Source organism: Pieris napi, chromosome 11, assembly GCF_905475465.1.
Source record: "Pieris napi chromosome 11, ilPieNapi1.2, whole genome shotgun sequence".
Classification (NCBI taxonomy): domain Eukaryota; kingdom Metazoa; phylum Arthropoda; class Insecta; order Lepidoptera; family Pieridae; genus Pieris; species Pieris napi.
The window spans coordinates 2,349,109-2,377,008 of NC_062244.1; the positions used below are offsets into that span (position 1 = coordinate 2,349,109).

The following is a 27,900-nucleotide window of genomic DNA, read 5'->3' on the forward strand; positions in this document are numbered from 1 at the left end:
TTTTCGATTGAAAATTAGGGTGTTTTTTCGATATTAATTCAAAATAAGGTGAAAAAATAAATATTTTTATTCAAATAAATTACAGTATATTTGGGACATAATAAGGTAAGTTTTCACCAAATTTCGTTTAAAAAAATAAACTTTTGTAAAAGATAAAAATAAAAAACCAAAAACTTGGTTTTTTGAATTTTTCACACCAATTTTGAGGTTCTATGAAAAATGTGTGAATACAAAAGTTTTAGATCTTTTTATTACCTACAACTTTGCCATTTAACTTTCTTCGATAGGACTTTTAGTTTTGCCGGAAATCGAGATAAACCGTTTTTTACCCTTAAACCTCCCCCCCTACCCCTTCCCGACCTCAGATCGACCGTAATTTATTTTTCCTTTCATTTTGATCATATTCCCCTGCTTTTCTAATGGGTTTCATCCTACTGTAATTTTTTTTGGTTTCAAAAATTATCGGCACTGGTCTACGGTAACTTCGTGATTTACAAGTGAGTTAGCCATTTTTGAGCGAAGTTTATTTGTTAATTTATAGGTATTTTGGGGTAATTTATAAAATAATATGAATAAATACAGCATTTTTTAAGATAAAATATAATTTTTAAATAATTAAAAATAATATAGAGCCATGTTACATGCCACCAAAAGTAATTACGCCAGCTTTTTCTCTCGGCATACACCCTCTGTCTTCTTTGCCGCTGAATAGGGATGTCTACCGAGACACATCTAATGACGTGGAATAAGTGATACGTGTATCTTATATTCCATAATAAACATATTAACATTATATGTTTATATTTATTATATAAATAATCGTGGTATATATGGGTGCCAAGATCTGTGTTCGCTTGGGATAAAGTTCCAGCTCAAATAATTTACAAAGGAATAAATGTAGCTCGAAATTATTCGTGTAGTACCTTTTTCTAACAAGACAAGGACAGCCTGCACTGCCCAAAATGATCTGATGGCCTTAATAATTGTCTTCGAAGAAACAGATTTATATTTAGTGAAATTTACAAAATAACCATTATTTATTTATTTTAATAAACACAAAAACAAATTCAAAACACATTTAAAAATATAAATTATTTATCAACTGCATCACATTGCATTTGATCTATTTGATCATTATCGCAGTTTGACAGAATTTTACATAATCTTTCACATTGTTTAACACTGTCGTCCTTGTCCGAACATTTATCAGAACTGTCACAGCGTCTCAACTCCGTTGTATACAAGTTACCAGCAACGGGGTTTCCTAGGTGATAGGTCTTCGTGAACTTTGTAAGGTTAGGTATTACTGGATATCTCGATAATCTGAAAAAAATATACATTTACTGCAAAAGGAGTGAAAAGCGTAGGGTGCGTTGTTGAACAGTGAACCAACCTTTTTTCTAAGTCATATAACTTGTAAGAAATTCAAGTTAAGAATTTCGTTTTGGTGTCATAGTTTAGGCAATTTTATACAGTTTCTCATATTCAGGTTACAGAAAGCCAGAGAATAAAATAAAGACCGTAAATTAAGTTTAAAAAAAAAACAAAAATTGGCTCACTGTGTACTATAGGGAGTATACACTGAACCACCTGTATTTCAACAGTGAACCACAATTTCGTTACCAGCAAGAATCCTTATTTGTGAAAAAAAAACATTAAATTTTTGATAATCGTCTTTTATTTTTGTTGTACAAAATACAATAAAAAAAATATTACTTCTAATAACAAAAAAAAATGGTTTTCTTCTTCTCTTCTCACAGCAGTTAGCTTCTTAACTTTCGTAACATCAAAATGCGTCAAAGTAGGTAATTATTTACACCATATTTAGTAAAGATAAGTTTACATTGAAGGAATATTTAATCAGACGTTTTGTACCTGACACACAAGGAGGAGGAAGAATCATTTTAATGTCACTGACTTTCACATTAGCCATATCGGGTTCTAGAGGAAACATAAAGGTTTTATTTAAACGATCTTTCAATTTTAGGTACGAAACGCAATATTCATCGTCAGTTTCTATTTCCAGAATCTTCGCAACGTAATAAACAGCTCGTTTTTTAGATTGCAGCAAGACTAGGACGTATTCGTTAATCATTGGCTTACGCTGTAAATCAGGAAAATCTTCATCAATAATTTCATATCCTTGGTTATCTTCCTCTTCATCCGATTCTAGGTCCGTTTCACTTTCAAGAATTATATCTCCACCTGCACTGGTTTCACTGTCTTCATCTGGTATAACTATTTTTTTCATGTTTTTCTTATATGGTGTCTTTCTGATTTTACTTGTTGATGGAAGCATTTTATTTCCACAGTCTTGTAGAACTTTTCTTTTATGCTGACCTTTTCTATTTAATGCTGCAGTGCGTTCCTCAGCTATTCTTTCCTTTTCTGGAGTGTCCGTTGCTATCATGCTTTTACCCAATTTTCTACCTTTCCGTTTGTTGGAACGAGGACCAGCCTTTAGCAGAGTACGGAACATTAGTGGAGTGATGATATGCTCTTTTGATTGATGAATTTCATCTTTGCATTCTTCATCTGGTTGCTTTGACGGTGTCACGTTTTGGTAGTAGCTGTGTTGTTCTTCTGATAATATAGATGGACTTTCTCGAGCAGGGGTAATAGCGTGATAAAAACTTGAACGACTTGTCTCTAGAGGAGTAGAATGGGGTTGCAGATTATTTTTGTCTAAATTTGCAGATGTTTCAGCATCAGGGGATCTTTGTGTTACTACGGGGCGATCTGTCACGCTACTTGGCATGAAATCTTCATCGGAAAATCCCACATTTTGCGAAAGCTGCCGATATATTTAGTGGAGTCATAGATCTGGGATAAGCATGACCAATAAATCTTGCTATTTCGTATATTGTAACTGGTCTTCCTGGGTTTTGCAGCATCCATGACTCTAGTGCGGAATAATAATATGTCTTTAAAGGGCCCATCAAACCTACATCTAAGGGTTGTAATTTGTTAGTAGTGTGAGGATGAAAAGTAAGAATTACAACACCCGATTTTTTCGCTAAGTCTAGAGCCTCAATGGACAAATGTGACTCATGATTATCCATTATAAGCAGAGATGGATTTTCTGGTGTCGTGCTTGAACACTTAATGAAATGCTTCATTACCTCCACGAACAAGTCACTAGTCATCCAACCTGAAGGACTCGCAAGACCTAAACTACTTGGAGGTGCACCGTGCATCATTAAGTATTTAAAGTTTTTCCGAGGAAATATTAAAGCAGGGGGCAGGGCATGTCCTGCGGCACTAACGATACAGCAAGTAGTGACAAGAGTGCCTTTTTCTCCACTTGTCACTTTACCTACTTTAGCTCCTGTTGGAGCCACAACTCTCTGTGGTTTCTGGACGGTTGTTGTGCCGGTTTCGTCAAGATTAAATATTCGAGTTCCATCCACGAATCTAGGCTCCCGTTTTAGCAATTCCTCCAGATTATTAAAAAATATTGCCACAGCTTCCCGATTGAATGAGGTAGCACGTGCGAGACTTACAGCTTCTGGTTTCTTTACTGAAATATCAGGATGTCTTTTTTTAAAGAAGCGAAACCATTCCAAACCTGACATTTTATCCCTTTCCCATGAGCTGGGTATTTTAATGCCATTAACCTTTGCCATTTCGTAAGCCACCTTCCTACATTCTTTAATGGTCAAACCGTAGAACATTAGTGCACAGTCTTTGTAGTATTTTAATAATATTTGTTCGTGTTCTTCAGTAAACACTTTATTAATATCATACCTCGGTTCAAGTGATATATTATCACCATGTTCACGCTTTTTTTTAACGTAACGGCGCAATGTAGGGTAGGGAATTTTACTGGTTTTTGCCGCCGTCCTAATGGAGCTACCATTTTCTATCATTAGTAATGCTGACATCATTTCGTCTTTATTGTGTTTTCCAATTTTTCTTTCCTTATTTCTTGGCCTTGGCATCCTAAAACAATCAAAAATATTATTGATTTTCAGCATAACACTATCATTGAACAGTGAACCAGGATCGTAAGGTACACAGTGAACCGGTTCACTGTGTACTATGCGAACCTGGTTCACTGTTCAATACACACACTATTCAACATATAATATTAAAAAAAAATAAGTTGTAGGCTGAATTGTCACAAAGCAATATGCTCATAAAACGTCTAAAACTACAACAATATCGACACCATAATGCTTTTGGTGCTAGAATTAATATCAAAATATATAAAAATCGAGATACTTACGTGAGAATTCTATGTTTTTTTGGCGAGAAACAAACAAACCGCTGTCACACGTCACGCTCAAGCCGCGGCCACCGGCTAACTACGGGAGAGGGGAAGGGTGCCTACGAGAGAAGTTTTAACACGATCGGTCGAATTGGCAACCTCGCAGTTTTTTAAACATGGTGGTGGTTCAATGTTCCTGGTTGGTTCACTGTTCAACAACCGACCCTACTCTTAGCACGCACTTAGTACTAAGAGATCGGTCGAATCACAGCTGCATTAGTGATTTTTTCTTTATAAACGCAATTTTCTCGGTCCGCGCAGGAATACGTCGAAAGGGAAACTTTTAGGTCTGGGCCTGTTTCATGATTATTTGTAAATCTAATAGGCAAGTAGGTGATCAGCCTTCTTTGCCTGACACACGCCAAGTTTTTGGGTCTAAGGCAAGCCGATTCCTTCACGATGTTTTCCTTCAACGACCTCCGTTAGAGCGAATATTAAATGCGCACGTAGACAGAGAGCCCATTGGTGCACAGGCGGGGATCGAAGCTACGACCTCAGGGATAGTAGGATTATTTTATTAGTGTAAGTGATAGAGTTTTAGAAAATTTTCATTGCAATGCTATTTAGATTAATATTTTAAATTGTCAAATGACATCCTGTTAAATACAAATACGTGTTTTGTAAATTTATGTCAAGAAAATGTTTTAGATTTATATATTTTTTAATGAGTTACATAAACCACAGAGCATGCTAAAGATTATCGTCATGAAGACTCGTTGCTTCAATCCATTCAGTGGTTATTACTATATATTTAATCAGGTCAAAGAAGTTTCATTCCTTATTTTAACCAACTTAAAAAATAAGTACTTACTTTAAAAGATCTAGTTGGTTTGCATCAATAGGTCCTTTTTGTTCGTACAACAATTTTCCATGACGATGGACTCCGCTTCCTAAAGCAGGTAAGGGCGGAGTAAACAAGACTATCACATCTCCAGATGTTGGTACCACGTTCTCCAAATCCCTTACATTCATCAAAAGGTCGATAACTTTTCCATTTGATTCGCCATCGAAGTCTAAAAAGAATATTTTTAAATTATTCCAAACTAGAATAAAATAAATATAACTATGTAGGTGTTTAACTATGAATTTATACATCTGCGTTATGAGAGACGTAAGGAATAGATCAACTTTAGAGTTTATCGATCGATTCTTAGGAATTTTTTATTCACTAATTCTGAGAATCGGCTAATATTTATCTTTCAAACCACAAAGTGAAAATGGTGTCCACAATTTTTTTTATTTTTAGACAATTTTTCTTGTTTTCACTTTTATAATACAGCATATAAAAATACATACAACCCTTAAATTTCACCCCTCTACGATCAACCCCTATTTTTTATTTGTTAATTATATATCTTATGTCTTGAACTCAGTTTATGTAAAACCACATTAAGGAGAAACGAAGTTCGCGGGGTCAGCCAGTAATACTATAAAAATTATAACCAACATGTACAATTGTACAATTGTACATACAAAAACATTATTCTGCCTTTTAGTTTTTTAGATTTTGTTCTCATTTAAGTGAAATCTATTCACTATGTAATAGTGGAACGTACTCACCGATGGATATCAATGTGTAATATCCATGTTTTTTCCCTTTATTGTAACTTACAGTTTTAGCGTCAACAAGTCTAAGAGGTGGTATGAAATTTCCTAAATTCACTGTTGCCGTTGCATAGTCCGTCTAAAACAAAGAACTATTAGAGTCAGGTAGTACAATAATAATATGTAATATGTGTATATGAATGTAATATGTTTATATGAATGTAATATGTGTGTATCTATTGATTTACTTACAAAATAAAATCAATGTTTTACGGATATACGATTCTCGCTTTGTCCAAGCAATAGATAGACATATACATATCATTCATTATAAACAAAAACACACACACACATATAAATACACAAAATAACATTAATCAAAGAATAAAATGAAATAAAAATATAATGAGAGATATATAAAGAAAAAGTTGTTTTCCCTTCGGTTCGTTTCAAGTGTGCAATGCGTGTGTGCCGTGGCTGTACTGTATTTTTAATAACAATAAATCGTTTTTCGATGAATTTTTAAAATCCGCACAATCAGCCAGCAATTATAAAAAATAAAATTTAATTAATAAATAAAATTTGTTTTTTTTTAAATAAGACATAAAAAAGATAGACTTATTATTAGAATCACGCAAGGAATTCGTAAAAATCAGTCGATCCGTTTCAGAAGAGTTTACTTACAAGGATTGTGAAAATTATACATAGATATAGGTACAATAGTTTAATGTAAGTGTTGTGTTTACATGTCAAAAGGAAGAGACTGGCTGCTCACGGCACAAGGAATGCTAGTGTAGGGGCACTTTTTTACCTAAAAATCTTTCTTTCAATTTTCAGAATAAATTGATAATACCTCTAGAAAATCCTTTGGTGCGACTTGTACGTAGTCCGGAGTTATGTTAAAATTTCTAAATGCCTCAGGGACACTTGTACAAGATTTTTCGGTCTTCAAAATCCCTGATATGCAAGTACACTCTTCGTCACAGCTGTCTAAGTTGCTAGAACCTAGAACTACTTGAGTAAGAAACAGCACGTAGACAAGAAGTTCCATTTTGACAGCTCTGAAATTTTGTATGATAATCATTAGTCGAAAATCTACCACCACTTTGACAAAGTATAAAACGTCTAAAATATTTGAAATGCTTTACATTTGCCCAAACTGTACCAGGCATTTGCTAATTCATCCATACATATTGACGTAACGTACTTTGACAATCTTGTGGTAGAGATACAAAAGAATAAATTCAACGTTTAAATTATCACCACTATTAATAGGTAAGTTGCCTTTAAGACAAACTATACCTAGAATGATGTCCCACTAGTGAACGTCAACTTATATATTCTATTAATATTATGTATCATTATTTATATTAGGTAATAAAGCCTTATCGTTAAGAAAAGAAACACGGCAGTAGTATGAATTATTTAAATATATATATAGTGTTAGGATAAAAATACTGACATTTTATTATTATGCTCTTATTATTATATTATACAGGGGGTATGGTACATTACTATTTTTATTTATTTCCAGCAAAATAACAGCAAATCCGTATTGTACGATGTGATAACGTCCTGTCAACAGTTTTCGCACCCATTAATTTGGGATAGCTTCTGATATTAATTAAAAATATATGTCGGAAAATGCTCGAATTATCGGGAAATGTTGTGATCAAAACAATTGACCGTTGATTATTATTGTTACTTTGGTTAATAATGTAAATTCCTTCTTCTTTTATGAATCATAATTTAATTTGATTCGTTTTGTTTTGTTATTATTTATTTGTTTCATAATTTAGAATCATTACTTAACGAATATTGTTACGACCAATCAGAGCCGAGGAAATGTCTCGTGTGGGCATTCGAGGCGCCATCTTGAATTTGGACAGCCGTGCGATTCTGTTAATCCGTGAGTTCACCTCGCACTAATAACGCTCCCTTCGTCACTCACGTCATTTTTGGAATCTCATTATTCTGTTAAGCAATTTCACATTACGTCTTGACAAGCGGAGGGAGCTTGTAGTTTATTGTTTATCAGAATGCCAAATCGCAAAATGACTGCTTCACGACTGATTTGAGCGCGACCACCGCTGCAAAAACCGCTGTGAGAGTTCGAAAAGTGAGTTACAGAATCGCAAGGCAGTGCGTTCAGGGATAAACGAAATGTACGAACCAGAAATGAAATTTTTTGAAGCTCACAATACGTTACCTCCATGAATATAAACACTTCGAGTTGGACTTATGACATGTAGCATCCATCACTTTTATACCAATTGCATAAAGACGCGGGCATCAACTAGTACGTCTATTATTTAAAAAGAAATATATCTATTACGTTTCCCTACATTTTACATAAAATTTGCCTTATCACATCCCGACGCTAATATATTATTGTTGACTGATTACTACGAGTATATATTTAAAAATGCAAATAAGGAGAATTTCGAGCATTTTAGAGGATTCATACAAAAAATTAGTACGTTTATGACTATTATTTTTGAGAGCTTTGCTTACTTTTGCTACTGACAAGAGCAGGGGGGGGGGGATAAATTGCAGTAAATCTACTTGCTTAATACTTGAGCGGCCCCGACAATTTTTGTAATTAAATTAATTTAAAAGAAAGCTATTTAATTTTTCGAGAATTACACCTCGAACCTTTTCTAAAGAGAGAAAAACGTAAACAAATGTTTTTCTTTATTTTAATATTATCAATTTCATTCCTTCTTTGTTTTTCATATTTGTGTTTTTTGTATTTATTCCTTTTAGTTAATTGAACGTGTAATGTGGCCCCAGTTACCATGGTTACCCAAAGTATTTTTTTTTACTGTACTCAAGTAGATTCATATTATTTTATTAGGTAATTTGAGAAACTTCTTTCAGACTTTGATCCTGCGGGATGCGAAGACTATTCGCAAGCCTATATTGTAGTTCTTAAAGCACCTGCCTCTAAATGTACCAAATGTCGCTTACATGTGTTGGAAACTGGTATCGTGATATCGTGGTACCTATAAGTGCACAAAAAAATATCTTTAGGTAGTGGAAAACATCGCCCCACTCGCCTCTTGTACGAACAGAAAGATTGGATAAATCCTGACAAACAAGAACTAAGTAAAGTATCTTAAATTACATTAATTGCGAACAAATATAGCTAGATTAATACAGCTTATTAATCTACAAAATTTTAAATGACTATACACTAACATTACTTTCACTAAAATAATTCAAATTCAGAGGCGCAGTTCACGACACCCTCATAATCGAATTCTACCTAAGTATAGACCCAATGACGGTAAAAAAACATTGAGCGTTAGGAGAGTGCTGCGGTATAATAGACTTCCATAAAATATAAAAAGAGCAGACAGCCTGGAAATATTTAAATTAAGACTAAAAGACCATCTCTTGAGTGATCCCAGTTCTCTATGCAAATGAAAGTCCACCCAAGTTCTACTTCGCTAATTCATCCTTAAAGCTCTTCAATGACCCACGACGTGATAAATTGTATCTTTAGTATATAAGTTCTCATGTAAGTGACTATTGTCTGTTATGAGAATAAATGTCTTTGAGGTTTAAAGAGAAAGAAACTTAGGTAAGTTTAAATAATGTTATCATTACCCCCAGAGGATAAATTTTTGCTGACTAGATCACCTCATGTCATTTTGACGGAAGGGGATAAGCGTTAAATATCACACCTCCTTTTTCATTCGGGTGCTTGGACGCGAAGGACGTGTAAAATTTGATTGTTTTTTTTTTTAAATTAAATACTCGTTGAAAAGGTGGGAGCTTGTAGTTTATTGTTTATCAGAATGCCAAATCATAAAATGACTGCTTCACGACTGATTTGAGAGCGACCGCCGCTGCGAAAACCGCTGTGTGAGTTCGAAAAGTGAGTTACAGAATCGCAAGGCTGAACTTATCAAATGCGAGTGTTCTGTCAGCTCCAAGACCAAATGCGTGAACGATTATGTAAATTAATATCATACAAAGATGATTTAGATAGTTTTGAATGTGAATTGAAAATTATTTTAATTAAATATTTGGAAATGAAAAATATGCAGGAGAATTCGTTTATTTTTCAGACAGTAGCTGTTATCTGTAACAAGCTATTTAACTTTTATCTATGTCGTTATACGTTATACATATATTATGACGAATTTTAAATAAAAATATGAATTTAGTTCATCTACAGTTGGTATGATAAGTTAAATAAACGTGGGACAAAAATGTATTAGTATAGCTTAAAAATATTTGCTTGGAATTGCACAATAGAATTTTCATCAATTGAGAAATAGTCGGAAAATGGATTACTTTTCATTCAAACTAATTTTTTGTAGAATTATTATTACAATGATTGTTAATGTAGTCTTAAATTGTAGCTATGGTAGAAACTCGTGTCACATCAGATTCATATCAGACCTTGTGCACTTGAATATCAATGTAATATAATGAATAAAGGTACAATAAATCCGCGTGTATTTGTCCTCATAAATTTGTTTTAGGAAAAATGAATCTTACGGGTGATTTAATATCGTTGACAGAGGCTTTGTAAAGCATGCTGTTGGAGTGGACTGTCAAGAGATCCTACTGAGCCTTTCAACCAATAGCACTGCAACCTTTTAGGTCTGGCCCTCAGATTTCTGTATCTATTTCGTGATGATTTTTCTTAATAGACAAGATGGTCAGCGTTCTCGGTCTTATTAAGTAAGCTTTAGGCCATTTTTTTACGAACTCGGTATTTTGACAGTACCAAGTTTATATATCGACCACTGTCTTCGCCATATTCTGGGCATCTACTGCCCTGAACAACTTTGGGTGCGCTGCCGAGAAACCCCGATCAGCCAGCAGATAAAGCGACGCAAGTGAAATTGGATTGGACACTCCGAAGGGATCCCAATCATATTCCCAAGCAGGCGCATAATTGGAACCCGCAAGGAAAGCGGAAGCCTGGCCGTCCCAAGTAAACCTGGCGCCGTACAGTCGCAGGCAAAGAGTGAGGATAGACTTGGAGCGAGGTGAAATACGAGGCTCAAGACCGAACACGATGGAGACTCACTGTCACTCACGCCCTCTGCCCCATCTAGGGTTAGGACATGAAGTCAAGTTAAGAAGTTTATATATCCTTGAAGCCTAGTTATGACTGTTAAAAAGCATCCAAAATTGTTCAAAACATTCGAAGAAACTTGTCTGTATCGATCCAACACGGCTGTGGGTCCTTGCATACTGCATTACGATATATTCAACTATTATTAAACTATTCAGTCACATACCTAAAAGTTACAGATCACTATCGTGTAATTGTTTCAAGAGGAAGGTTATTAATGGCAAGGCAAGAGGCCAGCGTGGGCGAGTATTTAGACCATAAGTTTGACATGGATTATAAATAACTTAACTGATTATTATGACATTATGTTAATGTTCATATTATATGACATTATTAAAATTAATATGACATTTGCATGCCTATTTATTTATGACTGATTGTGCGGATTTTCATAATTAATCGATCTAATTGTAGCACTATCTTGGCAAATAAACGATTTATTATAAGCCTTAGACTCTAAGAAATACCGTTTTCCTCACAATGTTTTCTTCACCGTACGAGCGAGTATTGAATGTGCACATAGACAGAAAGTCCATTCGTATACAGCTGGGGTTCGAATCTACGAACTCAGCCCTGCGATTCTGTAACTCACTTCACACACCCTCAGCGCTGATTTTTGCTGTCAAATCGTTCGTTTCGGTGTCATGTTACAATTTGGTATTCTGTTAAACAATAACCGCGACAAAAGCGCCGCTCAAATGAGATTGTTAACATTTGGAACTAAAATTTGGCACTGCTACACTTACGCTCCAAAATTGTTGGTATTTGGTATTCTGATACATACCATTTGACATCTCATCTCACTTAAATGTACATTTTGTACGACAATTGACAAATTAAAAGTTGCTCTTCCTTCGCTGAAATCGTCATTTACCAATTACCAGTGAGTTAGCCATTTTTAGCGAAGTTAAAACTTGTTTTATGTGAAAATATTCTAACATAGGACAATCTATATGTATCTTGGGGTAAGTTTATAAAATAATATTTATCAATACAGCATTATTTTACGAAAAAAATTATATATATAAACATTAAGCTTCGTGAAATTGAACTTTGTTATTGTTACAGAAGGCCCGTTTCCACTTTTAAAGTTTAAACCTCTATTTCAAGAAATAAATGATGTAATCCATTAAAAAATACTTAATATAATATCTATAGATGGCGAAGAAAATGTAGGCACGAAACGACCAATTGGTTTCTCGGCGTTGGTTATTATCGCTTTTTTCCAATACTCAAGAAATTATATGGTATTGACGAAACCTAGAACATATGCTGCTGAGATGAACGAAGAGTCTAGTAAATACTAAATAGATGATCTAAGGTAAACATTTTGATTACTTTAGCATTAAAAATATAATTTTTATCCAAGAACCAATTTTTCGATGCAGTCTTGATCATGTCTTGTCTCCAGCAGAGATAAGTCGAACAAAAAACGATAAATAAGATAGGTAAATATTGTAATATATTTGTATTTTTCTACTATACTAAAATTATAAATCTAATAATTTCAGAGATCCCCAAATGTTCAAAATTCCTGATAGAAAAATACATTCTGCCTTTGAAGAAGAAGAATATTACATGTGTATCATACAACAAGGCCCCTGGATATAAAAAGACACAATAGTGCAGACATTTTCAAATTATTGAATTTCGACTATCCTTCAATTTATAATAAATGATAACACAGTACAATTTCGGTTCCTATATTTTTATAAAATATATTGATATAACATTAAGGTTTTGGATAAAAACATTATTCTGCTTTACACAAGTATGAAATACCATCATTACATACATGATTGTTTAAGTACTTATTAAGCTTTTTTAAATTTATCGCTCATAACTATTACTTTTTACAAACTAATTAGAAAATATATTAAAATAAATATATTTATCTACAAAATAAAGTAGATGTTATTGATTAGCTCTATGTGAGGCTGTGTTTTAATTAGTTTTTATTATACTTAAGTTTGTTTTACTGAAAGTTATTTTGTAGTGTGTTAAAAGTTTACTATAATCATTAAATTAAATGTTTAAAGTTATTATATTGTTCTTTTATTCACCTATAAAGTAACATGGCTTATATATTTTTCATTTCGGCTTAGCTATGTATTTAACTCGGTTACTACGTTTTCTATAGGCAGTCATTAAATAAGTGGTAGATTTAATTAATCATTTTATTAATATAATATTATTAGATACAAAAAAATTATTATGAAGTACACAATTATCTTAAACACGGTAATACAATTTTTCATATAAAAATCATAGTTGTCCAAACTGCATTCAAAATAGATTAGTGGTCTCGGTTTAATATCTCTTCTTAACATTTCAATAATTGGTCATTTTCTTCCTCATTCTTGACAACTACCACTGATGGCTGTAATACAATGATTATCTGTTAAAATTGTAAATAGGGAAATGTGGTAGGTCACTGTACTGACACAATAATATTGCATAGCAATTTAATTATTGTAAAGTTAAGGTAAATAATAAAAAAACTTGCATAAAACACACAAAAACTTATATATGGGATATCTTTGTATTTTTAAGTAAAGTATCTTAAAAACATGTTTGATAATATTATAACTAAGCCAAATATTATTAAAAGTTTTATGGTAACAAGGCTTAGTAATTTCGCACAGTATTTGATTCAGTACTATGAATAAAAAAAATCTTGAGCAAACCTATATTTAGACTCAAAAATCCAAATCCAAGTATGTACTTTAAAAACAATTATTTATTAATGAAACAAATCCAAGACCCATAAAGGGTATGTTTAGTTTTAAAGTGTAGTCAGCAGCAATAACTATCTTTTGATTGCTTCATTAAATAAGTTATAGCAATGTTGTTTCCAACATTTAAAATTAACGTTGATCACTTGAAATGGTATGAATTTGAGCAATTGAAAGCTTATATATTTGATCCAACATACCTAACATGATTATTTATACTTGTATTCTGAAATCTGAACAATTAAATTAAATTCAACTTGATCAGTTAAAATTAATACTTCTTATATTTCATGAATGGAATTTGAAGTTAGGAAACCTAAAAATATTGTTTTATTTGACATTTTTAACCAACAATTTCATTATTCTTTACAATGTCGCTTCGATTTAACCTATTACATTTGACTTCAAATTTGCCATCAAACAAACAAACTTTGTTAACTGTTTTACTAGTCACTACTTATTCCTATTTATTTACTATGATAGTTATTAGTTTACTATTTTGCGGGTACCGCGTCACAGTTAACATACCTCTGTAAATTTATTTAAATTAAAAATAGAACTAGTGTGTAAAACAGGTTAAAACACGGGAACTATGACATTTTAAGCAACAGTTTCACGTAATAAATTGTGAATAATCAATACAGTGTATTAAACAGTGATTCGTTAGTCGTGATCGAACAAATTTGTTATCCGCCATACTGCGATGGACATTTCTCGTTTGTTTGTGGTTAAACATCAGAATAATTGTTGCAAAAAACTGACATAAAATAGTGAAGTGACTTTTAAAAGTGTCTTGTGCTAATCAAGTACTTTAAAATAAAACCTAAACACTGTTTTGGACAAATCGTAATTGTGTTATATACGATTTATTCGCAAGTCAAGTAATGAATTGATTAGCACATGTAACAAGTTGTTAGGAACATCATACACACTGTCAATTGTGGATCAAATCCTGGCGCGCACATACCTACGAAACGAATACTTTTTTTTTTTTTTTTAATTTTCTAATATTCCAAGATGGATTGTGGTAAATGCCTAAAAAATGCCTCTGATACTGAATTGATTAAATGCACATCTTGTCTCACGGTGTTGCATTTCTTCTGCGCTGATCTATCTGAAGCTGATTTTAAAAAAATTCTTCCGATGAATAGGAAAAAGTGGAAGTGCTCGGCGTGCAAGAGCAAAAAGACTGCTCCTACTTCATCCGTGTCGCCGAAAACAAGTTTAGCATCATCATTAAACGTCGATACTGAAATGCTTACAAAATATATGGATACTAAACTCGCAGATCTGAGACAGCAATGGCGGGACGACCTCAACGCTGCAATTTTCGAAGTGACGCGGAAATTTAGGGATGACATAATCTCTCTTGAAGCTCGTATGAGTACCTGGGAGGGCAGACTGTCGCAAGTGGAAGATCAAACGGCTAACAATGAATCTTTGCCAAACAATTTTATCGACAAGCATCTTTCTAATGAAAATCTGATCAATGAGGTTCGAGATCGTAATCAAAGGGAGAAACACCTCATTATTGCAGGTATACCTGAACAAATAGCGATCAACGCAGAGGAAGGACCGTTAAAGGATGAAGATAAGATAATACAACTGATTTCCACCATAAACCCCAGTCTACCAAAACCCCTTAAGGTCTTTCGTATAGGAAAATTTAATCCAGGCAAAAACCGTAGAATCAAAGTTTGTTACGAAACAAATACTACGGCTAAATACTTATTACGTAACAAGTCTAAATTTCCAGAAGCCATTAAAATTTATTCAGACTTAACTCCAGCTCAGCAAAAATATTTGCAAAATTTAAAAGATGAACTAGTGCGACGTCAGGCTGCGGGAGATACTGACATCACTATTAAATACAGATCTGGAATACCCACTATTACCAAAATGTCTCCAAAAAACTCGAAGTAACAAATACAACCAAACGCCTCAACACAGATACAAATACCTATGAAGTTTTGCAAAACCATAATCAGCTACAACCACACAAGTCACGCTTATCGTTTTTATACCTTAATGCTAGGAGTATCCGAGCAAAAGGCAAATTTAATGAACTCAAATGCATTTTAAAAACAATTTCTAAAACTGTTCATATCGTACTCATTACAGAAACATGGATCACTAATGAAACTCAGGCCCAAGAGATGAGTCTACCAAACTATACTCATTATTTCAATTATAGATCGGATTTTAGAGGTGGTGGAGTCTCAACTTATGTCCATAACAGTATTAGACATAGTTTGTCGGAGTCAACATATAAAGATGGCAACAACTACCTATGGGTCAAATTAGACAGATATGCCACCGAAATTGGACTTGTGTATAATCCTGGAGATACAAACTTCTCAAAGTTTTTGGAAGAACTTCGCTTGCAACTAAGAGAAAGAAAGAGGACTGTAGTCTTTGGGGATTTTAATATAGATTTAGTGAAAAAGAATGAAAAACAAACTAAGCAGTATATGGATGTAATGGACGAGGCTGGATATAACATCATAAATAAAATTAGGAAAAAATATTGTACACGTGACTCGAAAACACGTAAATCAATAATCGACCACGTGTGCTCAAATTTAAGAAGTGACCGTTTTCATATGGCATTTATTGAGACAGGAATGTCCGACCATAGGCAACTTAATATCGAGTTAAAAAAATCCAAAGCCCCGCAGTTAATATACTCTGAATATGAAGCCATTGACTATGCTAAATTTAACAAACTATTCACGACCTACAATTTAGATGTAGCAACACTTGATTATTCTTTACTAGAAGATACGATTAAGGACTGTGTAAGGAAATGCAAACAAGTAAAGAAAAAGATACTTAATCCACCTCAGAAAGATTGGATAAGTGGAGAAGTCATTAGTGCAATTCACTTTAGAAACCAATTATGGGCTGAACTGAAAAAAGATCCTACAAATATAGTTGTTCAAGCACAATATACTACTACAAGAGATACGGTCAAAAGGAAAATAAGGGAAACTAAAGATAATTACTTCTCCAATGAATTTATTAAACACGCTAAAAACCCGAAAAAAATGTGGAGTCTAATAAATAAATTGGCTAGTAACAAGCTAAATAAAGATTGCACACCTTCCAAACTTATTATAGACACTAAAGAGTTAACTCAAACAACTGATATTTGTGCTGCTTTTAATACATACTTTTCTACCATAGGGCTAAAACTAGCCAATGAAATACCAACACAATTTCACATTAATTTTACACTAGCACTTCCTCAAAGTCTTAACTCTGAACTATCTAACTTTAATCCATGCACAACACTTGAAATCACTAATATAATAAAAACACTAAACACGAATTGTAGTACTGGAATAGATGGGATCAATACTAAAACAATAAAATGTGTAATTGATCATATTTCTGAATATCTCTCGATCTGCTTTAATAAGCTGCTGCATAAAGGTGAATTTCCGGATTCTCTTAAAAAGGCCAGAGTTGCTCCTATCCATAAATCTGGCCCCAAAACCGAACCCGGCAATTACAGACCAATATCTATTCTACCTACAATATCAAAAATATTAGAAAAGATTATTTACTCACGACTTGACACTTACTTGCAAACTAACAATTTCATTTTTAAACGCCAATATGGTTTTAGATCAAAAAGCAGCACTTTATCAGCCACAGCCGATCTCGTTAGCGACATAAAACAAAATATTGACTCTAAGAAAATGGCGCTGGGTGTCTTTATTGATCTGAAAAAAGCGTTTGACACCGTAAGCCACAACTTATTGCTTAAAAAATTAGAATGCATAGGAATAAAAGATTGTGCACTAAAATTATTCAAATCTTATCTATCAAACAGAACCCAGATAGTAAAAATAGGTAATGCTCAAAGTTCAGAAATACCAATAACATGCGGCGTCCCACAAGGATCTATATTAGGTCCATTGTTATTTTTAATATATATTAACAACATTCACGAACTCGGTTTACACGGCCGAATCACTCTCTACGCTGATGACACCTGCTTATTTTACTTTGGTTCAAATATCCAGACTTTGGTTGCTCAAGCTCAGTCAGACCTAAATGTTCTATCTTCTTGGTTTCAACAAAATCTTCTAACAATTAATATTTCAAAAACATCTTATTTAATATTCAAGGCAACAAATAAACTCATTCCTATCTTTCAACCGCTTAAAGTTCAAGACGTTGAAATCAATAACAAAAAATGGGAGAAATATCTGGGTCTTAGAATGGATACAAATTTAAAATGGAACTTTCATATATCACACATAATTACCAAACTAAAATCACTTATAGGCAGATTTTGGTCAATATCTAAATGCATTTCGCAATCTGTACGTCATTTGATCTATAATTGTTTAGTCAAGCCACATTTCATATACCTAATTGAAATATGGGGTACAGCATGCAAAAACAAAATTTCTACAATACAAACACTACAAAATAAATTAATAAAAGCACTATTCAGATACAATTTTTTAACACCTACTAATAAAATCTACCAAGAAACTAAAATTATGACGATTAAACAACTATATGTTTATAGTACCTGTATCCTTATTAAAAAAATTTTAAATAACTCTCTACATAGTAACTTATCATTTAATAAAATCAAATACACCACTACACGCAATACTCGTCGAGCGAGTTTGCTTATCTTGCCAAAGCCGCGCACAAATTATTTAAAGAGATCTATTAGGTATGAGGGTGTGCAATTGTTTAATCGGTTGCCGTCTAAGGTTCGTAACATTGGCGTGTTTGATCAGTTCAAAAGGGCATTAAAGACACACATCAGAATGGGCCCATTAGACTAAAATTGGGTTAGCTGATGACGACGTGTATCTCGTTCGTATATACTTAATATTAAATTTCTCATGTAAATAAAAAATAATTTTTGTAATGAGAAATAAAGTTCTTTAAACAATATTATATTTCTAAAATAGTTTTAATAGAATTCAGTTTTTATGAGTGTTAGTAAAAACATAGGTAATATTGTTGTTGTGTGTTTGACCTCTGAATCACTTAAAAAGGTTGCAATAGTAGTTTCATGGCATCTAAAAAGTACCAACACTTGCACTTACACAAATGAATAAATATATAAACACTAATTTTTCTTCTTTATAGATAGGTACCCTTTTATTTTATAATTACTCAACAAAATATTATATGAAAACATTGGTATTAACCTTGGTTACCTTTAGTAACATTTTGAAAATTTAAAACACCTATCCATCCTGTTTACTTTGAATCCGTAGCCCATTTGCTGAGAGAATCACTTTTAGCGTGACATCATCTTTTATCTTTTTGTTAAGATAATATTCTTAAATTTTTTACAATATATCCAGATGTTAGGTATCCCTTGTTTCGTGCTGAAACATAATTAATATTTTTAAGTTTCTGTCGGTTTATCTTTTTTTTTAATATTTTTTTTAATTCAAACGTCGACCATTTTGTTTTATTAAAAATATTTTGTTTATGTATGATGAAAATTTTGACAATTAACTCTTTTTATAAAATAATAGTTATTCCGTGAGTCCACTACGCAGTAACAGCGCTCCCTTCGTCACTGACGTAATTTTTGGAATCTCATGGTATTCTGTTAATAAATTTTACATTACGTCTTGATAAGTGGAGGGAGGTAACCTAGTGAGTTGTTGTCTATTAATATCGTGACAATTGACTCATTTTATTTTATAAAAAGAGTTAATTGTCAAAATTTTCATCATACATAAACAAAATATTTTTAATAAAACAAAAAGGTCGACGTTTGAATTAAAAAAAATATTAAAAAAAAAGATAAACCGTGAAAATATCTCAAAAATGATTTATCTGATGGAAAATAATAGAATAGCGAGGAAAATTATTAAAACCCATCTGGCAATGGGGCCGCTTAAAGGTAAGTAGTGAGTTTATTTATTAGTCAATCGTAAGTTACGTATTTTGTTTATAACTTCCAATTAAGAGTTTATATTTCGTATTTACCCGACAACTGACCAGCCGTGGTGTATATGAGCGACAGAAACTTAAAAATATTAATTATGTTTCAGCACGAAACAAGGGATACCTAACATCTGGATATATTGTAAAAAATTTAAGAATATTATCTTAACAAAAAGATAAAAGATGATGTCACGCTAAAAGTGATTCTCTCAGCAAATGGGCTACGGATTCAAAGTAAACAGGATGGATAGGTGTTTTAAATTTTCAAAATGTTACTAAAGGTAACCAAGGTTAATAATAATAATACCAATGTTTTCATATAATATTTTGTTGAGTAATTATAAAATAAAAGGGTACCTATCTATAAAGAAGAAAAATTAGTGTTTATATATTTATTCATTTGTGTAAGTGCAAGTGTTGGTACTTTTTAGATGCCATGAAACTACTATTGCAACCTTTTTAAGTGATTCAGAGGTCAAACACACAACAACAATATTACCTATGTTTTTACTAACACTCATAAAAACTGAATTCTATTAAAACTATTTTAGAAATATAATAACTATCATAGTAAATAAATAGGAATAAGTAGTGACTAGTAAAACAGTTAACAAAGTTTGTTTGTTTGATGGCAAATTTGAAGTCAAATGTAATAGGTTAAATCGAAGCGACATTGTAAAGAATAATGAAATTGTTGGTTAAAAATGTCAAATAAAAAAATATTTTTAGGTTTCCTAACTTCAAATTCCATTCATGAAATATAAGAAGTATTAATTTTAACTGATCAAGTTGAATTTAATTTAATTGTTCAGATTTCAGAATACAAGTATAAATAATCATGTTAGGTATGTTGGATCAAATATATAAGCTTTCAATTGCTCAAATTCATACCATTTCAAGTGATCAACGTTAATTTTAAATGTTGGAAACAACATTGCCATAACTTATTTAATGAAGCAATCAAAAGATAGTTATTGCTGCTGACTACACTTTAAAACTAAACATACCCTTTATGGGTCTTGGATTTGTTTCATTAATAAATAATTGTTTTTAAAGTACATACTTGGATTTGGATTTTTGAGTCTAAATATAGGTTTGCTCAAGATTTTTTTTATTCATAGTACTGAATCAAATACTGTGCGAAATTACTAAGCCTTGTTACCATAAAACTTTTAATAATATTTGGCTTAGTTATAATATTATCAAACATGTTTTTAAGATACTTTACTTAGAAATACAAAGATATCCCATATATAAGTTTTTGTGTGTTTTATGCAAGTTTTTTTATTATTTACCTTAACTTTACAATAATTAAATTGCTATGCAATATTATTGTGTCAGTACAGTGACCTACCACATTTTCCTATTTACAATTTTAACAGATAATCTTTGTATTACAGCCATCAGTGGTAGTTGTCAAGAATGAGGAAGAAAATGACCAATTATTGAAATGTTAAGAAGAGATATTAAACCGAGACCACTTATCTATTTTGAATGCAGTTTGGACAACTATGATTTTTATATGAAAAATTGTATTACCGTGTTTAAGATAATTGTGTACTTCATAATATTTTTTTTTGTATCTAATAATATTATATTAATAAAATGATTAATTAAATCTACCACTTATTTAATGACTGCCTATAGAAAACGTAGTAACCGAGTTAAATACATAGCTAAGCCGAAATGAAAAATATATAAGCCATGTTACTTTATAGGTGAATAAAAGAACAATATAATAACTTTAAACATTTAATTTAATGATTATAGTAAACTTTTAACACACTACAAAATAACTTTCAGTAAAACAAACTTAAGTATAATAAAAACTAATTAAAACACAGCCTCACATAGAGCTAATCAATAACCTCTACTTTATTTTGTAGATACATATATTTATTTTAATATATTTTCTAATTAGTTTGTAAAAAGTAATAGTTATGAACGATAAATTTAAAAAAGCTTAATAAGTACTTAAACCATCATGTATGTAATGATGGTATTTCATACTTGTGTAAAGCAGAATAATGTTTTTATCCAAAACCTTAATGTTATATCAATATATTTTATAAAAATATAGGAACCGAAATTGTACTGTGTTATCATTTATTATAAATTGAAGGATAGTCGAAATTGAATAATTTGAAAATGTCTGCACTATTGTGTCTTTTTATATCCAGGGGCCTTGTTGTATGATACACATGTAATATTCTTCTTCTTCAAAGGCAGAATGTATTTTTCTATCAGGAATTTTGAAAATTTGGGGATCTCTGAAATTATTAGATTTATAATTTTAGTATAGTAGAAAAATACAAATACATATATTACAATATTTACCTATCTTATTTATCGTTTTTTGTTCGACTTATCTCTGCTGGAGACAAGACATGATCAAGACTGCATCGAAAAATTGGTTCTTGGATAAAAATTATATTTTTAATGCTAAAGTAATCAAAATGTTTACCTTAGATCATCTATTTAGTATTTACTAGACTCTTCGTTCATCTCAGCAGCATTGTTCTAGGTTTCGTCAATACCATATAATTTCTTGAGTATTGGAAAAAAGCGATAATAACCAACGCCGAGAAACCAATTGGTCGTTTCGTGCCTACATTTTCTTCGCCATCTATAGATATTATATTAAGTATTTTTTAATGGATTACATCATTTATTTCTTGAAATAGAGGTTTAAACTTTAAAAGTGGAAACGGGCCTTCTGTAACAATAACAAAGTTCAATTTCACGAAGCTTAATGTTTATATATATAATTTTTTTCGTAAAATAATGCTGTATTGATAAATATTATTTTATAAACTTACCCCAAGATACATATAGATTGTCCTATGTTAGAATATTTTCACATAAAACAAGTTTTAACTTCGCTAAAAATGGCTAACTCACTGGTAAATGACGATTTCAGCGAGGGAAGAGCAACTTTTAATTCGACGTACAAAATGTACATTTAAATGAGATGAGATGTCAAATGGTATGTATCAGAATACCAAATACCAACAATTTTGGAGCGTAAGTGTAGCAGTGCCAAATTTTAGTTCCAAATGTGAACAATCTTATTTGAGCGGCGCTTTTGTCGCGGTTATTGTTTAACAGAATACCAAATTGTAACATGACACCGAAACGAACGATTTGACAGCAAAACTCAGCGCTGAGAGTGTGTGAAGCGAGTTACAGAATCGCAGGGCAGTTTATCTTTTTTTTAATATTATTAATTTTATTTCAAACGTCGACCATTTTGTTCTCTATTTTGTTTTATTAAAAATATTTTGTTTATGTATGATGAAAATTTTGACAATTTACTCTTTTTATAAAATAAAATGAGTCAATTGTCACGATATTAATAGACAACAACTTACTAGGTTACCTGCCTCCACTTATCAAGACGTAATGTAAAATTTCTTAACAGAATACCATGAGATTCCAAAAATTACGTCAGTGACGAAGGGAGCGCTGTTACTGCGTAGTGGACTCACGGATTAACAGTGAGTTACAGAATCGCAGGGCAGTTCTTTTATCTGTCTATGCCTTTTAAACAAAGAAACTCATTACGGCATAATACATCAGCTTTCAATTAGGCGAAATAAAAATGAGACAAATAAATCAAAATGGATATCTTTATTTAATTATTGCATTTTAAATCATTGTTTTCATCTTTACAGGAGACGAATTTACAGAATCGTTCACATCGTTCATTTACGTCATCGTCCTGATCTGCGTTCTTCCAGTTGGCACAGTAGTTGAGTTCAGTCCGATAGAAGTTCCGAGGTCCACAAGGTGGTATTTCTTTATGAAGTTAGCCTAAAAAGTTTTTATATGTTTAATTAACGGCTAAAATAAATTACAAAACTCAGCGTTAGTTTCAATAGGTAGACATTTCTAAAGCATTCGAAATATGGAGTTATATATATAAAACACGCGTCGCGTTGTTGGTCCTCTAAGGACTCCTAAACTAAGTAGTTTCGGTTAAGTAACCGATTTCAATCAAATACGCACACCGTGTGCAGTTTGATCTAACTTAAAAGTTAGGATATCATAGCTTACATCACAATTTATACCCGAAATATTATATTATTGCAAATTATTTGGGTATGCGTTTGGGTGGTGCCCTGGATGGTTTAGTTCACAAATCAGCACGGCAGATGGCGCTGCAGTCGGTACTTTCATACTTTGTTTAATATACTCATTGTTTGAAATATCATGCAGGACAACGTCAACAGATTTATATTTAGTGAAATTTGCAAAATAACCAATATTTATTTATTTTAATACACACAGAAACAAATTCAAAACACATTTAACAATAGAAATTATTTATCAACTGCATCACATTGCAGGTGATCTATTTGATCATCATCGCAGTTTGACAGAATTTTACATAATCTTTCACATTGTTTTACACTATCGTCCTGGTCTGAACATTTATCAGAACTGTCACAGCGTCTCAACTCCGTTGTATACACGTTACCAGCGACGGGGTTTCCAAGGTGATAGGTCTTCGTGAATTTCGTAAGGTTAGGGATTACTGGATATCTCGATAATCTGAAACAAATATACATTTACTGCAAACGGAGTGCTAAGCGTGCTAAGACTACTAAGTGATCGGTCGAAACACAGCTGCATTAGTGTTTTTTTCTTTATCAATGCAATTGGCTCGGTCAGCGAGGGAAAACATCGGAAGGGAACCGGCATATCTTAGGCGCAAACATCGCAGCATTGCACAAATGGCGGATTACATACTTGTAAATAGAAATCAAAATAACCAAAACAACTTTAGGTCTGGGCCTCAGATTTGCTGTATTTGTTTCATGATCATTTGTCAATCTAATAGGCAAGTAGGTGAACAGCCTACTTTGTCTGACACACGCCGACTTTTTGAGTCTAAGAGTCGACTTTAAACTTTTTGCTTCACCGTTCGAGCGAATATTAAATGCTCACATATACAGAGAGACCATTGGTGAACAGCCGGGGATCGAACCTACGACCTCAGGCATGAGAGTCACATTATTTTATTAGTGGAAGCGACAATTGACATCCTGTTAAATACAAATACGTGTTTTGTATATTTATGACAAGAAAATGTTTTAGATTTATATATTTTTTGAGTTAAATATACCACAGAGCATGTTAAAAGATTGGTCATGAAGACTCTTTGCTTCAGTAGTTATTGCTAATTTTATTCCTTTTTTTAACCAACTTAAAAAAAGATCTTCAGTAGTTCTTACTTGAAGAGATCTAGTTGGTTTGCATCAATTGGTCCTTTTTGCTCATACAATAATTTTCCATGACGATGGACTCCACTTCCTAAAGCAGGTAAGGGCGGAGTAAACAAGACAATCACATCTCCAGATGTTGGTACTATGGTCTCCACATCCCTTATATTCATCAAAAGGGTGATAATTTTTCCATTTGATTCGCCATCAAAGTCTAAAAAGTAAATTTAGTACTATAAACTAGAAAAACAACTAATCATGATTTTATACAACTAAACAATAGTCAACTCCAGCCCTGCAATTCTGTAACTCACTTTTCGAACTCACACAGCGGCGGTCTTCGCATCGGTGGTCGCTCTCAAATCATGATTCATGATTTGGCATTCTGATAAACAATGAACAACAAGCTCCCACCTTTTCAGAATGCCAAAACATAAAATGACTGCTTCACGACTAATTTGAGAGCGACCGCCGATGCTAAAACCGCTGTGTGAGTTCGAAAAGTGAGTTACAGAATCGCAAGGCAGAGCTGTAAATAAAAAATCTATAAGCGATGTTACAATCGGAAAGTCATTTAAGATATGATACTTAATATTAAAATTCTTTTTACCATGTGCAATATATACAAATACATAGTAAAAAGACATTATTTGGCCTTTTTTTCGATTTTGTTCTCATTGAAGAATCTATTAACACTGGTGGAAAGTGACCAGTCACTTGCCGTGCGGCTTGATCCCTTGGCGTTGCGTAGAGATGTGGGGTTTCTCTGCATATTCTACCGCATTTACCACGGTGTTCAGAGGAGTTGTTCGGTCTAGTACCTGCAGCTCAGTTTCATTATCGGACGTCAAGGCAGTATGCATCTGTATCACCTCGACGTCCGTCGTTCCACAACTGAGCGTTTTTTAAGGCAGTTTTTGCCACACACCACCGCTATGTGGAACCAGCTACCCACTGAAGTATTTCCGAACCAATTCGACTTAGGGTCCTTCAAGAAAATAGCGTAAAATTTTAAAGGCCGGCAACGCACTTGCGGGCCTACTGGCAGTTTGCCACATTTAAAAAAAAATGTACTCACCGATGGAAAGCAATGTGTAATATCCACGTTTTTTCCCTTTATTGTAACTTATGGTTTTAGGGTCAACAAGTCTAAGAGGAGGTATGAAATTTCCTAAATTAACTTTTGCCGTCCTATAATCCACCTAAAACATAGGACTATTTAAGTCAGATAGTACATAAATAATATATTTATTTATATATTTATATTATTATTTTGTGCTACTCAAGGACTTTGTAGAAATCAGTCAAACCTTTTCAGAAGAGTTTACTAACAAGCATTGTGAGATTTATATATTGTCAAGTTTGATCGTCGACATAAGGAATGGAGTGGGCCACTTTCTATTTATCCTTTTTGATGTGTATAATAAAGTTTTTATTTCTTTTAGACAAAATTGATAATACCTCTAGAAAATCCTTTGGTGCGACTTGTACGTAGTCCGGAGTTATGTTGAAATTTCTAAACGCCTCAGGGACACTTGTAGAAGATTTTTCGGTCTTCAAAATCCCTGATATGCAAGTACACTCTTCGTCACAGCTGTCTAAGTTAGCATTTCCAAGAACTGCTTGAGTAAGTAACAGCACGTAGACAAGAAGTTCCATTTTGACAGCTCTGAAATTTAGTATGATAATCATTAGTCGAAGATCTACCACGACTTTGACAAAGTATAAAACGTCTAAAATATTTGCATGAAGAGCCCAACCAGTACCAGGCATTTGCTTATTCATACATACAGATTGACGTACGATACGATGTCAACCTAATGGTAGATACCAAATAATAAACAGAACGTTTAAATTACCAGCTATAATAGGCAAGTTGTCTTTGAGACAAATTTACGAACTAAACTATACCTAGAATGATTTGCCACTAGTGATCGTTAACTTATATATTCTATTAATATTATGTATCATTATTTATATTAGGTAATAAAGCCTTATCGTTAAGAAAAGAAACACGACAATAGTATGAAGTATTTAAATATATATATATAGTGTTAGGATAAAAATAATGGCATTTTCATAGGGGTATGGTATATTACTATTTTTATTTATTTCCAGCAAAATAACAGCAAATCCGTATTCGAGAATAGAAACTAAAGAGCATATGTGCTAAGAAATCTACAAAGATAATAGTCAAACATTATATCAATAGAATTGCTAGAAACAAAATGAGTCGAATAAAATATAGGTTAATTATTGACAATAGAATTCTTCAAACTTTTAACGTTTTTGTACAGATTCTTATTAGACTCCCATGAACCGACAGCCCCATATAATTCGGATGTTTTTTTATATCATACTAGCAGACCGGCCAAGCGTTGCTGTGGCTAAGGTTTATGTTATATTACAAAGTAGTATTCAAGGGAAACGGTAGGAGAACACCAGTCATGGGCCCACCATGCTTTATTGGTGGTTATGCCATTAAATTGTAGCTTATGTGAAACGTTGGTACTTTCAACACAGCGCCATCTGTTAGAATTGTTACTATTAAATAATAAACAAATATTTTGCAATAAAATTATATTGCGGGTATAAATTGAGATGTAAGCTATCCTATCTTTTAAGTTAGATCAAACTGCACACGGTGTGCAAATTTGATTGATATCGGTTCGGTAGTTTAGGAGTCCATACGGACAAACAACGTGACACGTAATTTATATATATTAAGATTTATAAATCATAAAATTACGAGAGCATTATTATGAGTATAGCTCTCGTATCGTTTATAGGAACAGAAAAAATAATATAAATATGTTTTACATAGTTTAATTATAATGATTACTAGCGACCGGTACCTGCGAATGGTTTCCATCGTAATCCGTAAACCAACCTACGCAAGCTGACCTCTTTGGTGAAAACCACATGAAAATCTATGCAGTTTTTGAGTGAGAAAAAAATCTGTTTAGGAAAAAAGAAATCTCAGGGGTGACTCAACATCGTTGAAAGAGGTTAGCGTGGCTTTGTAAAGCATATGTACGGCGGCTGTAGGAGTGGTCTGCTTGCCAGTTCTTCTCGTCCGTTCTTCGC

General features: G+C 32.7%; 2 protein-coding genes and 2 long non-coding RNA genes across 8 annotated transcripts; 2 read left to right on the plus strand and 2 right to left on the minus strand.

Moving 5' to 3' along the window:
• Positions 1-1,081: 1,081 nt before the first annotated feature.
• Positions 1,082-7,140, minus strand: LOC125053682 (protein D1-like). Of its 4 annotated transcripts, none has more exons than XM_047655180.1 (5): positions 7,118-7,140; positions 6,669-6,876; positions 5,831-5,954; positions 5,082-5,283; positions 1,082-1,323 (listed from the first exon to the last, which is right to left on the minus strand). In XM_047655180.1, exons 2-5 carry the CDS (start codon positions 6,864-6,866, stop codon positions 1,092-1,094), a joined length of 756 nt encoding a protein of 251 aa, XP_047511136.1. In that variant the 5' UTR covers positions 6,867-6,876; positions 7,118-7,140; the 3' UTR covers positions 1,082-1,091. The 4 variants fall into 4 exon arrangements, with proteins under 4 accessions (XP_047511136.1, XP_047511134.1, XP_047511135.1 ...); XM_047655178.1 differs by having other exon boundaries at positions 7,023-7,137; XM_047655179.1 differs by having other exon boundaries at positions 7,006-7,137.
• Positions 7,141-11,775: 4,635 nt separating this feature from the next.
• Positions 11,776-12,022, plus strand: LOC125053695. The gene is made up of 2 exons (XR_007117612.1): positions 11,776-11,878; positions 11,982-12,022. It is a non-coding gene; the product is annotated as an uncharacterized LOC125053695 (long non-coding RNA).
• A 7,528-nt stretch (positions 12,023-19,550) lies between these two features.
• LOC125053693 lies at positions 19,551-21,018 on the plus strand. 2 transcript variants are annotated; one of them, XR_007117610.1, is made up of 2 exons: positions 19,551-19,878; positions 20,989-21,018. It is a non-coding gene; the product is annotated as an uncharacterized LOC125053693 (long non-coding RNA). The 2 variants fall into 2 exon arrangements; XR_007117611.1 differs by having other exon boundaries at positions 19,551-19,869.
• A 2,828-nt stretch (positions 21,019-23,846) lies between these two features.
• LOC125053684 (protein D1-like) lies at positions 23,847-26,766 on the minus strand. Its single transcript, XM_047655182.1, has 5 exons — positions 26,673-26,766; positions 26,275-26,482; positions 25,892-26,015; positions 24,826-25,027; positions 23,847-24,142 (listed from the first exon to the last, which is right to left on the minus strand). Exons 2-5 carry the CDS (start codon positions 26,470-26,472, stop codon positions 23,911-23,913), a joined length of 756 nt encoding a protein of 251 aa, XP_047511138.1. The 5' UTR covers positions 26,473-26,482; positions 26,673-26,766; the 3' UTR covers positions 23,847-23,910.
• Between the last annotated feature and the right edge of the window lie 1,134 nt (positions 26,767-27,900).

Coding starts and splice junctions, on each gene's coding strand:
- LOC125053684 (XM_047655182.1), bottom strand. CDS start 26,472: ATGGAACTTCTTGTCTACGTGCTGTTACTTACTCAAGCAGTTCTTGGA. Junction 25,028..25,891: donor TTACACATTGCTTTCCATCG/GTGAGTACATTT, acceptor TTTACTTTTTAG/ACTTTGATGGCGAATCAAAT. Junction 24,143..24,825: donor AACCAACTAGATCTCTTCAA/GTAAGAACTACT, acceptor TATTTGTTTCAG/ATTATCGAGATATCCAGTAA.
- LOC125053682 (XM_047655180.1), bottom strand. CDS start 6,866: ATGGAACTTCTTGTCTACGTGCTGTTTCTTACTCAAGTAGTTCTAGGT. Junction 5,955..6,668: donor CACCAAAGGATTTTCTAGAG/GTATTATCAATT, acceptor TCTTTGTTTTAG/ACGGACTATGCAACGGCAAC. Junction 1,324..5,081: donor AACCAACTAGATCTTTTAAA/GTAAGTACTTAT, acceptor TATTTTTTTCAG/ATTATCGAGATATCCAGTAA.